A 15,665-nucleotide genomic window follows, 5' to 3' on the forward strand; every position below is an offset into this window, starting at 1 on the left:
TGCCCAGAGAATCCTTCAATAATGACAGTCAAGGCTTGAATTTTTTCTTCAGTTCCCCCAGCTTGAGAACTGCTTACCATGTTCTTCATTTTTGGTTTTCTGATTCCAGATCTTTGCACATTTTGTTTTAATATTTGGCTTCATCTTCTCGAGCTGATCTTTGAAATTTTCTGTTTAGATCTTGTACCTCCTCATGTCTTCCATTTACTTTAGCATCTCTGTGCTGGAGAGCATGTTTCAGTGTCTCTTCTGACATCCATTTTGAACTTTCCCTTATTTCTTGTCTTCTTAATGACTTTTTGTTTTCTTTGTTTGATGTTCTTGATGCCATCCCACAACTCTTCAGGTCTTCAGTCTTTAGTGTTTAGTGTATCAAATCTGTTCTTCAGATCATCTCTAAATTCAGGTGGGATATATTCAAGGTCATATTTTGGATGTGGACTTGTTTTGATTTTCTTCAGCTTCAATTTGAATTTGCATATGAGTAATTGATGGTCTGTTCTACAATCTGTCTCTGGCCTTGTTTTGACTTTTCCATTGTGTCTTTCTGCAGAAGTAGTCAATTTGATTTCTATGTATTCCATCTGGTGAGCTCCATGTATATAGTCATCTCTTATGCTGTCCAAGGAAAGTATTTGAAATGAACAAATCATTGATTTTTCAGAGTTCTAGCATGCATTCTCCAGCATCATTTCTATCACCAAGGCCATATTTTCCAACTACTGATCCTTCCTCTTTACTCCCAATCTTTGCATTCCAATCACTGGTAATGATCAATGCATTTTGATTGCCTGTTTGATCAATTTCAAATTTAAGAAGTTGGTAGAATGCTTCTATTTCATCCTCATTGGCTTTAGTGGTTGGAGTGTAAATTTGAATAATAGTGGTATTAACTGGTCTTCCCTGTAGGTGCATGGATATCATGACTGATCTGGCTATGTTCTTTTTGTCAACGAATGCATCACCACTCATCTTAAGTTGTCATTCCCAGCATAGTAAACCATGTGGTTGTCAGATTCACAATGGTCAATACCAGTCCATTTCAGCTCACTAATACCTAAGATTTTGATGTTTATGCATTCCATTTTTGACAATTTCTAATTTTCCTAGATTTGTACTTCGTACATTCCATGTTCAGATTATTAATGGATGTTTACAGCTGTTTCTCTTCATTTTGAGTTGTGCCCCATCAGCAAATGACGGTCCCTTGGGCTTTTCTCCCATGTGCTTTACTCCATTAGCATCATCACGGTCAACTCTACTTTGAGGAGGCAGCTCTTCCCCAGTTGCATTTTGAGTGCCTTCCAACCTGAGGAGCTCATTTTCCTGCACTATGTCTGACAGTGTTTCTCTGCTATCCATAAGGTTTTCAGTAACTGAGTATTTGAAAGTAGTTCGTCATACCTTTTTCCTAGTCTGTCATCGCCTGGAAGCTCATCTGAACCCTGTCCACCGTGGGTGACCCTGCTGGTATTTAAAATACTGGTGGCATAGCTTCCAGAATTCTGGCATAGCTTCCAGAATTCTCCACAGTATGATAAACTGACTTATGAGTGGTGGTAAATTATACTGTAGTATTTTATTGACATACTAAGACCCATTGTATTAGGACATACTTTTTCTATCACTGTATCAGTAGTATAGAATTTGCTGCCACTTTTTAAAATTTCAGATAAATTAGCAGAAAACAGATTCTTACCTTGACCCTGGTGGGAATTGAATGACAGTGTAGGTGGAGAGAAGAAGCATTTTAAGAACTATATAGAAGATAAAATGGACAACACTTGATTTCAGGTGTAGAAGGAAGGTGTCAGAAGACGGAAGAATGAAGCCCGTTGAGTTGTTGAATAGGAAGTGATGCTTCATTCACTAGGATAGGGAGAAAGGGAGCAGTAAGAATTTGACAGAGGGCTAAGAAATCTTAAACAAGACTCCCTACAGGATAATTGCTTCCAGGATCTCTGGTAGTGTAGTGGTTGCTAATTGTGCTGCTAAACTCATGGTCAGCAGTTTGAAACTACCAGCTATTCATGGGAGAAAGATGAGGCTTTTTTTCTGCTCCTGTAAAGATATACAGCCTTGGAAACCCTATTCAGGGTCTCTCTGACTCATAACTGACTCAATGGCACATAATCAACCCACCAACCAATTGCTTCTAATCAGTCTTGTAACTATCTGGCTAGTATCTAACAGGATAATAATTTATTAACTGACTAACAGGAGGAAGTATTACTGCCTAGGGAAGCAAAATTCTTTTCTCAGCATATTCTCTGCAGAAATCTGTATAAGTAACAAAATTACAATCAAGAGTTTGTGTGATCTTGGTGGAAACTTAAATTGGAAAGAGCTTGGGTATCTTAATAAGGTATGATGCAACTGTCTGTACTGGATCAATTTATGCGCACATTCCACAGGAACACTGATCTGACCCCAAAACCATGTCTGTAAATGTTAGATGCAGGATGCCAAGGTGAATTTTATAAATCAGCACCTAGCATATGAGCATAGCAGGTACTCAGTACATATTAAGAGGGAAAGTTGAAGCTTAACAGAAGAGTATTCTCTGATCTGTTATTAATGGAAGCCATGGTGGGGAGTGGGGTGGAGACTGAGTGAGACACTCTCTGGTAGGCATTTGCCAACCCTGGATTAGAAATGTACATATTTATTACACAGCTGGTCTACATGTTTTTAATAGAAACATTATGAAAGAGATAAATTATGAATTAAGATGTATCTATACCCATAACCAACAGTTAACAGAAAGTTAGGTTCCTATATCTTTTTTCAATCTGACATTCTGAACCTACCATGTAAAGAAGCAACATGTAGGTTATAGTACTTCAACTATCAGAGTCTAGATTGACCCAGGAAATCTGATATATTAAATGTGCTTTTGTTTTGTCTCTTTTTGTCATTTTCCTTTTTCTTTATATTGAAAAATAAGTAAATAAATAAATAAACATTTCCCTAGGTTATTCTCCTTGTCCTTTAAAAACAAAAGCTACTCTTCCTTGCTGAGAATCCCTTTTTCCTTTTCATCTTGTATTTTGGATCAGAACATATAATTATATAGCTACTTGATTTGAGAATCTCTTCTGCTATAAAACTAGAAAAAAAATCAATCAGTATTTCTTTTTGTATTTTTATACATGTATATGGTGCATGATGGGGGTGATGGTTGTGTGTCGTCAAGTAGGTTCTGACTTAGTGACCTTAGAGCATTCCAACGCTGTACATCTTCACAGAAGCAGAAAGTTTCATCTTTCTCTCACAGAGCAACCCACCTCATACACAACCCACTATTCTACCAGGGCTCCTTCTTCTGATGCATACTTTTATTAAATTGTTTTATTCTTATCCTACTTTAAAAAAATTACATGTCATTTGCTCAAATGCCCGTAATGGGGAAGATGATTTAGATCAACCTACAAAGATGAAAAACCTCTAAACTATGGTGGTTGGGCTAAATTTCAGATTATTGACATAGAAGCAGTATTAAAGTCTGTGATTGGTTCTCCAGTTATCTTGGCAGTGGCACAATTATACTTTTAAATAGAAGACATTGCTCTTCATTTTAGAGCTTCCCTGTGTGTCAAATCTGTTACTGAATTATTTATGTGCCTTTGTTGTTGTTGTTAAGTGCCTTCGAGTCGGTCCCGACCCATAGCGACCCTGTACAGGGTTTCCGAGGGTGTAAATCCTTACGGGAGTAGAAAGCCTCATCTTTCTCCCGCGGAGCGGCTGGTAGTTTCGAACCACTGACCTTAAGGTTCACAGCCCAATTCGTAACCACTACGCTACCAGAGCTCCTTATGTGCCTTTAGGAATCTCTAAAATTCTTTATTAACTAGGATTTCACATAGCTAAATATAGTTATAGCGATAACAGTTAAATATAATATTTATATTAATAGGTTTTCCTCAGTTTTTCCTTTCACTGTTTTGGTAATTCTCAATATTTATGGCTTGCTTTTTATAATGGTGGTGTTGTTAAGTCGAGTTGGTTCTGGTGCATAGCCACCCTGTATAGGGTTTCCGAGGAGTGGCTAGTGAGTCTGAACCACCAATCACACAGTTCAAACTGACTTTGTATTACAGTGCTTATCCTACAGTTCCATGCCATTATAGCAAATACATAAAAAACAACAATGGCTTGTTATTGAGTTCCAAGATAACCTTATAGAAAATCTTAGCATAACCCTCTTATCGTACATATGACAGGTTTGTTGTTAGGTACCCTCGAGTTGGTTCTGACACATGTAACTTTATGTACAACAGAACAAAGCACTGGCTGGTTCTGTCCCTTCCTCATAAATGTTATGTTTATGCCCATTGTTCCAGCCACTGTGTCAGTCTATATCATTGAGGGTCCTCCCCTTTTTTTTTTCCTGATCCTCTGCTTTAACAAGCATAATGTCATTCTTCAGGGATTGGTGTCTTCTGATAACATACCCAAACTACCTGAGACGAACTCTAACCATTGTCACTTCTAAGGAGCCATAACTTCTAATACAGATTTGTTCCTTCTACTGTCAGTCCATGGATAGTCAATATTCTTCACCAACACCATAAATCAAATGCATTGATCTTCTCCAGTCTTCCTTATTCCTTGTCCAGCTTTTGCATGCATATAAGGCAGTTGAAAATACCATGGCTTGGATCAGGCATACCCTAGTCCTTCAAGTAACATCTTTGTTCTTTTACACTTTAAAGAGGTCTTTTGCAACTGATTTGCCTAATGGAATGTACCCTTTGATTTCCTGACTGCTGCTTCCATGAACATTGATTGTGAAGCCAACTAAATGAAACATTGAACACCTTTAATCCTTTCCCCATTTATCATGATGTTGTTTATTGGTCCAGTAGTAAGATTTTTGTTTTCTTTATGTTGAGGTATAGAATCCATATTGAAGATAGTATTATTTAATCTTCTCCAGTAAGTGATGCTTCAAGTCCTCTTTGATATCAGAAATATAGAGCTGTGTCATCTGCATATCTCAGGTAGTTAATGATAAGCTTTCAGTCAATCAAGATGCTGAGTTCTTCATATAGTCAGTTTCTTGGATTATTTGCTTAGCATACAGATTAAGTATGTTTTATAGGGTACAGCCCTAATGCGCACCTTTCCTGATTTTAAACCACTCAGTGTCTCGTCTCCTTGTTCTGTTTGAAAGACTTCCAATTGTACAAGTTCTTCATGAGCCTAATTAAGTGTTCTGGAATGTCCATTCTTCACAACGTTATCCATAGTTTGTTATGTTCCAAGCATTTGAATACCTTTGCTTAGTCAATAAAGTACAAGTAAACATTTTCCTAGTATTCTCTGCTTTCTGCCAAGATCCATCTGATAATCCTCTTTCCATGTCTTCTTCTGAATCTTCCTTGAAGTTCTAATAGCTCTCAGTTGATGTACCGTGAGCTATCACAGATTTACTATAAATTATCTTCTGCAAAATTTTATTGACGTCTAATAGTAACAATATTGTTCTATGATTTCCATGTTCTGTTGGGTCACCTTTCTTTGGAATGGGAATAAATATGAAATACTTACAATTGATTGGCCAGGTAGCTGTCTTCCATATTTCTTGGCATAGAAAAGTGAGTGCCTCCAACTCTGCATCAATTTGTTGAAACATTTCAATTTATATTCTGTCAATTCTTGGACCCTTGCTTTTTGCCAAGTACAGCTTGGACTTCTTCCTTCAGTAGTATCCGTTCTTGATCATATGCTTCTTCTTGAAATGATTAACATTGAGCAGTTTTTCTTGGTATAGTGATTTTTCATATTGGTTCTATCTTCTTTTGTTGCTTCCTGCTTTATTTCCATATTTTGCACATAGAAACTTTCAATATTGCAACTTGGGATTTGAGGTTTTTTTCTTCAGTTCTTTCATCTTGAGAAATGCTAAGTGTGTTCTTCCTTTTTGGTGTTCTAACTCCAGATTTTTACACATTTCATTCTAATAATGTGCTTTGTCTTCTCTATCTGCCCTTTGAAATTTACTGTTTGGCTCGCTTGTTTTATCATTGCTTTCATTCACTTTAGCTTCCTGACATTTAAGAGCATGTTTCAGAGTCTCTTCTGACATCCATACTGGTCCATTCTTTTTTCCTGTATTTTCATTGCTCTTCTGCTTGCTCATGTATGTTCTTGATGTCATCTACAACTCCTGTGGTCATTAGTGTTCAGTGTGTCAAATCTATTCTTGAGATGGTCCCTAAATTCAGATTGGATATACTCAGGATTAGAATTTGGCTCTTGTGGATGTGTTTTAATCTTCCTCTGCTTCAATCTGAACTTGCATATAAGCCATATAAGATTTGGTTCCTACTTCGTTCCTGGCTTTGTTTTGGCTGATGATATTGAAGTTCTCTACCGTCTCTTTTCCCACCACTCATCTGTCAGTTTGTCATATTGTGGTGGCTTATAAATTGCTATGATTCTGGAAGCTATGCCACCAGTATTTTTAATACCAGCAGGATCACCCATAGTGGACAGGTTTCAGATAAAGAAAGACTAGGAAGAAAGGTAATGAACTACTTCCGAATATTTATTTAGTCACTGAAAACCTTATAAATAGCAGAGAAACATTGCTATATATGACACTGCTGTCTATGTTCATTCTAATAATGTGCTTTGAAGACAAAGCACATTATTAGAATTAAATGGTTAGATATAGTGCCGGAAAATCAACCCCTCAGGTTGGAAGGTACTCAAAATGTGATTGGGAAGAGCTGCCTCCTCAAAGTAGAGTTAACTGTAATGATGCAAATGGGGAAAAGCCCATGGGAGTAAAGACCGTGGAACCTTCATTTGCTGATGGGGCACAACTCAAAATGAAGAGAAACAGCTGTAAACATCCACAAATGATTGAAACATGGAATGTATGAAATATGAATCTAAAAAACTTAGAAATTGTCAAAATGAAATGGAATGCATAAACATCGATATCTTAGGTATTAGTGAGCTGAAATGAACTGGTATTGACCATTGTGAATCTGACAACCACATGGTTTACTATGCTGGGAATGACAAATTGAAGACAAATGGTGTTACATTCATTGTCAAAAAGAACATATCCAGATCAGTCATGAGGTACAATGCTATAAGTGATAAGGTAATATCCATGCGCCTACAGGAAAGACCAGTTAATACCACTATTACTCAAATTCACACACCGACCACTAAAACCAGTGAGGATGAAATAGAAGAATTCTACCAATTTTTTTCAATCTGAAATGGATCATACATGAAAACAAGATGTATTGATCATTACTGGTGATTGGAATGCAAAGGTTGGGAGCAAAGAGGAAGGATCAGTAATTGGAAAATATGGCCTTGGTAATTGAAATGATGCTGGAGAACGCATGATAGAATTCTGTAAAATCAGTGATTTGTTCATTTCAAATACCTTCTTCAGACAGAATAAGAGACAGTTATACATATGGACCTTACCAGATGGAATACATCGAAATAAAAATGACTATATCAGTGTAGAGAGAGGGTGGAAAAGCTCCATATCATCAGCCAAAACAAGGCCAGGGGCAGATTGTGGAACAGACCATCAATTGCTCATATGCAATTTCAAACTGAAGCTGAAGAAAATGAAAACAAGTCCATGAGAGCCAAAATATGACCTTGAATATATCCCACCTGACTTTAGAGATCATCTGAAGAGTAGATTTGATACATTAAACACTAAAGACTGAAGACCGGAAGATTTGTGGGATGACATCAAGAACATCATACAGGAAGAAAGCAAAAAGTCATTGAGAAGACAAGAAAGAAGGAAAAGGTCAAAATGGATGTCAGAAGAGACACTGACACTTGCTCTCCAGCTTAGAGATGCTAAAACAAATGGAAGAAATGAGGAGGTACAAGATCTAAACAGAAAATTTCAAAGATCAGCTCAAGAAGATGAAGCCAAATATTACAACAAAAAGTGCAAAGATCTGGAATCAGAAAACCAAAAAGGAAGTACATGTTGAGCATTTCTCAAGCTGTGGGAACTGAAGAAAAAATTCAAGCCTCGACTTTCGTTATTGAAGGATTCTTTGGGAAAATTCTTGAATGATGCAGAAAGCATCAAAAGGAGATGCAAGAAATACAGAGTCACTGTATCAAAAGAAAATGGCTGATATTCAACCGTTTCAAGAGATAGCATATGATCAAGAGCCAATGATCCTGAAAGAGGAAGTCCAAGGTACATTGAAGGAATTGGCAGAGAACAAAGCACCAGAATTTGATGGGCTAAAAATTGAAATCTTTGAAGAAAGTGAGGTGGCACAGGAGGCACTCACTCATCTCTGCCAAGAAATTTGGAAGACATCTGTCTGCCTGACTGATTGGAAGAGATTTGTATTTGTGCCCTTTCCAAATAGAGGTGACCCAATAGGATTTGGAAATCATAGGACAATATCCTTGATATCCCATGTGAGTAAAGTTTTACTGAAGGTAATACGGGAATGTCTTCAAGCATACATTGGCAGAGAACTTCTAGAGGTTGAAGCCAGATTCAGAAGACGCCGTGGAATGAGGGGGGATTATCATTGCTGATGTCCGATGGATCTTGGCTGAAAGCAGAGAATATCAGAAAGATGTTTACCTATGCTTTATTTACTACACAAAGGCTTTCAGTTGTGTGGATCATAACAAGCTATGGACAACACTGCAAAGTATGAATATTCCTGAACACGTAATTTTGCTCATGAGGAATCTGTACATGGACCAAGAGGCAGTTGTTCAAACAGAACATGGGAACATTGAATGGTTTAAAATTAAGAAAGGTGTGTGATAGGGTTGTATTCTTTCACCATACTTATTCAAACTGTATGCTGAGCAAATAATCCAAGAAGCTGGGTTATATGAAGAAAAACGTGGCATCAGGATTGGAGAAAGACTTATTAACAACCTGTGATATGCAGATAATACAACCTTGCTTGCTGAAAGTGAAGAAGACTTAAAATATTTACTGGTGAAGATCAAAGAGCACAGCCTTCCATATGGATTACATCTCAATATAAAGAACACAAAAATCCTCACCACTGGACCAATAAACAACATTCTTATTAACAGAGAAAATAATGAAGTTGTCAAGGACTTCATTCTTCTTGGATCAACTATCAACACTCACGGAAGCAGCAGTCAAGAAATCAAAGGAGATATTGCATTAGGCAAATCTGCTGCACAAGACCTTTTGAAAGTGTTGAAGAAAAAAGATGTCAGCTTGAGGACTGAGGTGCGCCTGACCCAAGCCATGGTATTTTCAGTAATCTCAAATGCATGTGAAAGCTGGACAGTGAATATGGAAGACTGTAGAAGAACTGATGCTTTTGAGTTGTGGTGTTGGAGGAGAATATTGCCAAAAGAACCAACAGATCTGTGTTGGAAGAAGAGCAGCCAGAGTGCCCTTGAAGGCAGGATGGTCAAACTTTGTCTCTCATACTTCGGGCATATGTTAGGAGGGACCAGTTGTTGGAGAAAGATAGCATGTTTGGTAAGATGGAGGGTCAGAGAAAAAGAGGAAGACCCCCAATGAGATGGATTGGCTAAGTGGCAGCATCAGTGGACTCAAGTGTGGCAACAGTAGTGAGCTTAGCCCAGGATCGGGCAGTGTTTTGTTCTGTGCATGAGGGTGCTATGAGTCGGTACCGACTCGATGGCACCTAACAATAACAGCAACAACAATTGTCTCTTTCCACAGATGTCAGTTCGACTCATGTGTATTCCATCTGGCCCACATGTTTAGTCACCATTTATATTTTGAAAATGGTATTTGCAATTAATAAGTTGTTGAGCTTGCAAAATTTTATAATGTGATCTTCACCATCATTTCTGTCACCAAAGTCTGATTTTCATAATACTGATTCTTCCCTTTTGTATCCAACATTCACATTCTAGTCACCAATAATTATCATTGTGTCTTGTATCATGTTTGATCAATTTCAGACTGAAAACGTTGGTAGAATTCATCACTCACTTTAATGTTGTTGTGTTGTGAAGTGCTGTCGAGTCGGTTCCAACTCATAGTGACCCTGTATAAGATTTCCCAGGAGCAGCTGGTGAGCTTGAACTGCAGACCTTGCATTTCAAATGGCTTTGCAGTCTGGTGCCACCCACATTGCCACCCAAGGACTCCTTTAATGATTGGTGTGTAAATTTGAATAATAGTTGGATTAACTTGTCTTTCTTGTAGGCATATAAATATTATCACAGACTGTATTGTACTTCAAGATTGATCTTGAAATGTTCTTTTTACTAGTAAGTGCCTGCCATTTCTCTTCTATTTGTAATTCTCAGAATAGTAAATCATGTGAGTGTCCAATTTAAAATGCCAATATCAATCAATTTCAGCTCACTAATGTGTAGGATATCTATTTTTATGCATTCCATTCTTTTTTGAGAACTTCTAATTTTTGCATATTTATAAATTCATATTTTGAAGCTGTTTCCTCTCATTTAGAATCATGCCCCATCTTCAAATAAGGATCCTGACAACTTTCTTCCTTCACATCATTAAGGTCAACTCTACTTAGAGGAGGCAGCTCTTTTTGGAACTGTATCAGTGTTTTACTATTCATAAGGGTTTTAGTACTAGTCTTTCAGAAATGGTCAGCCTTTCCTTGCTAGTCTGTCTTAGAAAGTTAAGACTCATTAAATTACAACACTTCTGAATTTCCTCAATGAAAAATTGTTGTGTGAACATGTAATTTTGGCACTTAAAAAAACTAGTGAACATTAAATTAATAAGTCAATTTATAAATGGTATAGCTTGTATGTTATACTTAAAAAATAAACAGAAGGCTACATGAGTAATGAATACATAATTTTAAATACTTAATGTCCTTTCAGAGAAGCCTTGGTGATGCAGTGATTAACCACTCAATTGTTGACATCAGTAACGGTGGTTCAAAACCACCAGGCATCCTACAGGAGAAGGATGTGGCAGTCTACTTCCAGAAACATTTATAGCTTTGGGAACACTTGGGCTATTCTCTGTCTTATTGGGTCACTATGAGTTGGAGTGAAACCAGTGTTAACTTTGTGTGTGTGTGTGTGTGTTTAATGTTCTTGAGTAGATATTAAAAAGTTTGTATACTTAGCCTTTCTAAATTAAATTTACTTCTTTAAAGGAAAAGCCTGATGTATGCTTTTTGAACTGTTAAAACTTTAGTTTCCTAGTGCTTCATTAATTGAGGAAATGATCCTTTTACTGAATATAATCTAGTGATCTATGTGATGATGCAGTGATTCTTTGATTAGGAGTCAAATCTAATTGGAAGAAGGAGAAAATATATTTCTTTATATGAATATATTCTTGGTGAAAATTATTTCTTCAAGAAAGATTTTGAAATTAGATTAGTTAATAGACTTTTAAAACTGGGAAGTATATTAGAATCCAAGTGGTTCAATGACCTCACTTTACAGATAATGATTCTAAGAACTGAAATGTGAAGAAGTGAATTATCCGAGGTGTGACTCATTAAGAACAGAACCTAGGTCTCACTCTGCTCTCTTGGGTCCAGTGCTTTTCACTCGATAATTCATGTTATTCTCTTAAAGCCAATTTGGATGTAATTAAAAAGAAAGGGAGTTGGGGAAAAGTTGGCCAAAGAAAAGGGGTATAAATCCCTTTTCAGCGAACTTTTTAACTTTAGTTCTCTAAATAGGTTGCCATATCTGTTCTTTACACAAAATGCTTCAGTGGTGAAGATAACCATGCTAATAAAACTGATTTTACTTTTTTAGGTGAGAGTTATGTGTGTGCATCCAACGAACCATTTCGCAAAGTTGATTACACCAAAAATATTAACCCGAACTGGTCTGTGAACATCAAGGGTGGAACAACACGACCCTTGGCTGCTGCCTCCTCTGTGAAAAGTGAAGTGAGAGAAAGTAAAGATTTCATCAAACCCAAATTAGTGACTGTGATTCGAAGTGGAGTGAAGCCTAGAAAAGCTGTGCGGATCCTGCTAAATAAAAAGACTGCTCATTCGTTTGAACAGGTCTTAACAGATATCACCGAAGCCATTAAACTAGACTCAGGAGTGGTCAAGAGGCTTTGTACACTGGATGGAAAGCAGGTAAGATGATTCTACTGTCCTGTTCATCATCTTTTAAATTTTCCCTGTGCTATGATGGTTGCCTGGCTGAAAATATGAATTCATTTGTCTGCCAGAAAGGATTCCAGTAGTTCTACTTAAACTCTGTGTGTGTGTGTGTGTGTGCGCACGTGAAAGAGAGAAAAGAGAATGAATTTGCTTTTTATCTTTAAAAATGTAAGCTGCTTACCTTTCTTTTTACTCAAATATAGCAAAGATGAATACATAGAAGTCCTTCATATATTTGTTTGTTTTGGTCATTGAAAGTAAAATTTACATGTAGGAGAGAAAAATGGAAGTTGAGGAGGCGCGTCCCCCATTATGTGGAAAGTTCTCTAAGAATAAGAGCATTGATTGACAAGTAGAGTCACTATGGGCTTAGGTAAATCACAGAAGCCAAAATTTAAAGATACTTAGCAATTTTAGACAAGTCTTTCCCACTTCACTTATGTATGATACAGAAAACTCATTTTAAAAGAAAGTACTTTTATAGAAATGCCCATATGAGTTTCACCATGAAAAACGGAGATAACTAGTCAGCATTTCTTTAAAAAACCCAAATTGCACAGAAAAATGCAAGACAAATTATGAGAGCTATATCCCTTGTTTTGATAGGCAAAACAAGGAGGGGGTGCAAATTGCAAGATGCAAGAATACCAGTTATATTGACTTTTGCTACTATCAGCATCATTCTTAAAAAGAAGCATGTGATTTTTTTTTTTAAGCTTTTGTCAGTTGAGTAATAGCATGCATGGCAGAACATCCATTTTATACTCAATCAGTCACATCTTGTTTCATTGTAATTATTACAATCCCCATTTTTGATGTACACAAAGACACACAGAAATACATAATCGTTTAAACAACCAAAGGACACATTTGCGAGCCAGCCCCCTGCCTGTCAGCACACAGTCTGTCTCTTTCAGTGAGTCTGCAGTCTTCAGCTGCTCTATCTCTCCATGCCATCATTTCTGCCTCTGATGTTATTGGCTTCTCAGGTTAGGATCCCATGTTCCACTCATCCTCTTCCCTCTGATGGTCCTAGGATCCTCTGTTTCTGGAATGTAAGATAAACTACTCCCCTCTTTTTGTTGCACATCTTCTACCTTTATAATTGTGACATTTGCAATTGGTCATTGTAGCAATTACTCACTATTAAGTACTTACTATCCTTTCAGAGAAGCCTTGATGGTGCAGTAGTCAAGCACTTGACTGCTAACATCAGTATTAGTGGTTCAAAAAACCAGGCATCCTACAGGAGAAAGACGTGGCAGACAAGACCCATCTATTCAGTGGGGAGTCTACCTTCCCCCAGTCACTCTGAAGCTAAACTCCCTCATGAAAACTTGTAAGCCAGCCACTTTGTGCCTGTATAACCCCTCCATTTTATGTAGCCAGTGTCTGAGTTGTCCATCCCTATCAACCCTGGGTACTGAGGGTACTTGCTTGATGCTTGAATTGAAGATTCCTTCCCTCTCGGTTGGTATTTTGTGCTACTGTATCTGTACAATAAGGTCATGTTCATCAAATTGTAGCCATTTACACTTGGGAAGCATGTGATTTTTTTTTTTTTTTCACCCACTAATTTTAATTATTTATTTATTAAATGTTTTATTGTGAGTGTGATAGTTTACATGGGAGAATATTAGTTTTACATTCATTCTATCGTATATTGTCTCATTGCCATGGTTACAATCCCCTCCATGCAATCCTTCCCCCGTACCCCCCAGGTCTTTACACAGTCGCTCTCCCTCTCTGGATCTAAAGTCTCCAGCTGCTCCATCGCTCCACGTCATCATCTCTGGCTCCATTTCAGGCATCACGGGGGAAGCATGTGATTTTTGAAGTGTATTTTTTTCTAATTTCAGTAAGGTTAAATTGTCATTAAATGCCATCAGGTTGGTTCTGGCTCATAGCGACTCTATATAGGGTTTCCAAGGAGTGGCTGATGGGTTTGAACCACTGACCAAGTAGCTAGCAGTCCAGAGCTTATTCTGTAGGTAAAATAAAAAATTAACATGCATTGTATTTTAAATTATACTACGTTACATTTGTTTCTTCCCTGTAATATACTTATTTTGAAGTGTGTTTGGGTCACATAGTGCTGAGAATGTATCAATGTAAAATCCTGGAGCAGTGTTACCTAGAAAACAACAATCTAAGTAATATCTAATTTTCTAAGACCAGATCTAGTTACTAGATTGCTTTCTGAAACATTAATAACATTTTCAAATTAAACTCTGAAAATTCCATTAGATCGTTGTTAAAGTGCCATCGAGTCAGTTCTGACCCATAGGGTTTCCAAGGAGTGAATGGCGAGCTTGAACTGCCGTCCTTGCTGTTCAAACTGACCTTGCAGTCCAGTGCATTAACCCACAGCACCACACCAGAACTTCCCATTAGGTCATAACCAAAATAAATCAAACCCACTGTGTTGAGTGGATCCCAATTCATAGTGGGGTTATGATAAACTTTCTAATGAATTTAATTATTTATTAGAAGGCATGTAGGTAGTGGTGGTGGTTTTGTGCCATGGAGTTGGTTCTGACTCATAATGACCCTGTATAGGGTTTCTGAGGCTGTAAACTATTGTAGGAGCAGAAAGCCTCATCTTTCGAAACTGGTAGTTTCGAACTGCTGACCTTGAGGTTAGCAACCCAACTCATAATCGCCATTAACAACTGAGTTGATAACACAAAACAGCAAAGATTCACTTACAAGTAAGTAAAAATAAGTTGGACCACAGGAAATTGGTAGATTTGGTAAATTAATCTAATTTCCATCTTGGTGAGTACAGGGAAGAAGGAAAATAAAAGACAGATATTTAAGATCCATAACCAAAGGAAAAATGAAATCACAAATATATCAAATTAAGAAAAAATGACTGTAAACAGCAAATACTACAATAGTTATTTTAAAGATTAGAGTAGTATACATACAGCAACACTCTCATTTGGAAATCTCCAAAAGAATGATGCTCACAGAAAATATAAGTGAAACAAAGAAGTTGAACATCTAATTAAAACAAAAATCATTGATATTTTAACAGTTGTATAAAAAATAACTTCAGAAAGGCTGCATATCAGAAATATTTGTACAAAAAATACAAACTAAAGCACAAGCACATGCATGTCAGAGTGTGGTGCCTCTAGAGGATAAACAGTGAACCGTGAATCACACAGCCAGTGGTTCAAACCCACCATCTTTCTCTTGCTCTGTGGAAGAAAGATGATAGTTTGTGCTCCTGCAAAGATTTGCAGTCTTGATAAGGGAAAACTGACTCCACAGCACTTAGAATGGCAAAGCACAAGCAGCTCAAAATGATCAGTGTATTAAATAATTAAACCTCATGGCCCAACTGTCAGCCAAATGATAGGTCCATAAAGTGAATACTAACTCCGTAGAGCAGTGAACCCTGGTGGGGACAAAACTCTGAAGGCTTAAAGAAATAGTTAAAAAGAAGCCATGGAAACAATAAGCCTGGGGAAAGTAGTGAGAGTGCTTTTATATTATGGGGATTACAATCAATGTCACAAGACAGATGGTACATGAATTGTTAAT

The 15,665-nt window shown here is 37.2% G+C and overlaps 1 protein-coding gene across 2 annotated transcripts in view; it reads left to right on the forward strand.

Annotated features, from left to right (window-relative positions):
- Positions 1-15,665, forward strand: part of DCLK2 (doublecortin-like kinase 2) — a 311,156-nt gene that overhangs the window by 57,410 nt on the left and 238,081 nt on the right. For both annotated transcript variants that reach the window (XM_006870872.1, XM_006870873.1), the window contains exon 2: positions 11,752-12,086. In XM_006870872.1, the coding sequence (XP_006870934.1) occupies positions 11,752-12,086 (335 nt within the window). The remainder of the gene's footprint in view (positions 1-11,751; positions 12,087-15,665) is intronic.

Source organism: Chrysochloris asiatica, unplaced genomic scaffold (assembly GCF_000296735.1).
Source record: "Chrysochloris asiatica unplaced genomic scaffold, ChrAsi1.0 scaffold00155, whole genome shotgun sequence".
In the NCBI taxonomy this organism is placed as follows: domain Eukaryota; kingdom Metazoa; phylum Chordata; class Mammalia; order Afrosoricida; family Chrysochloridae; genus Chrysochloris; species Chrysochloris asiatica.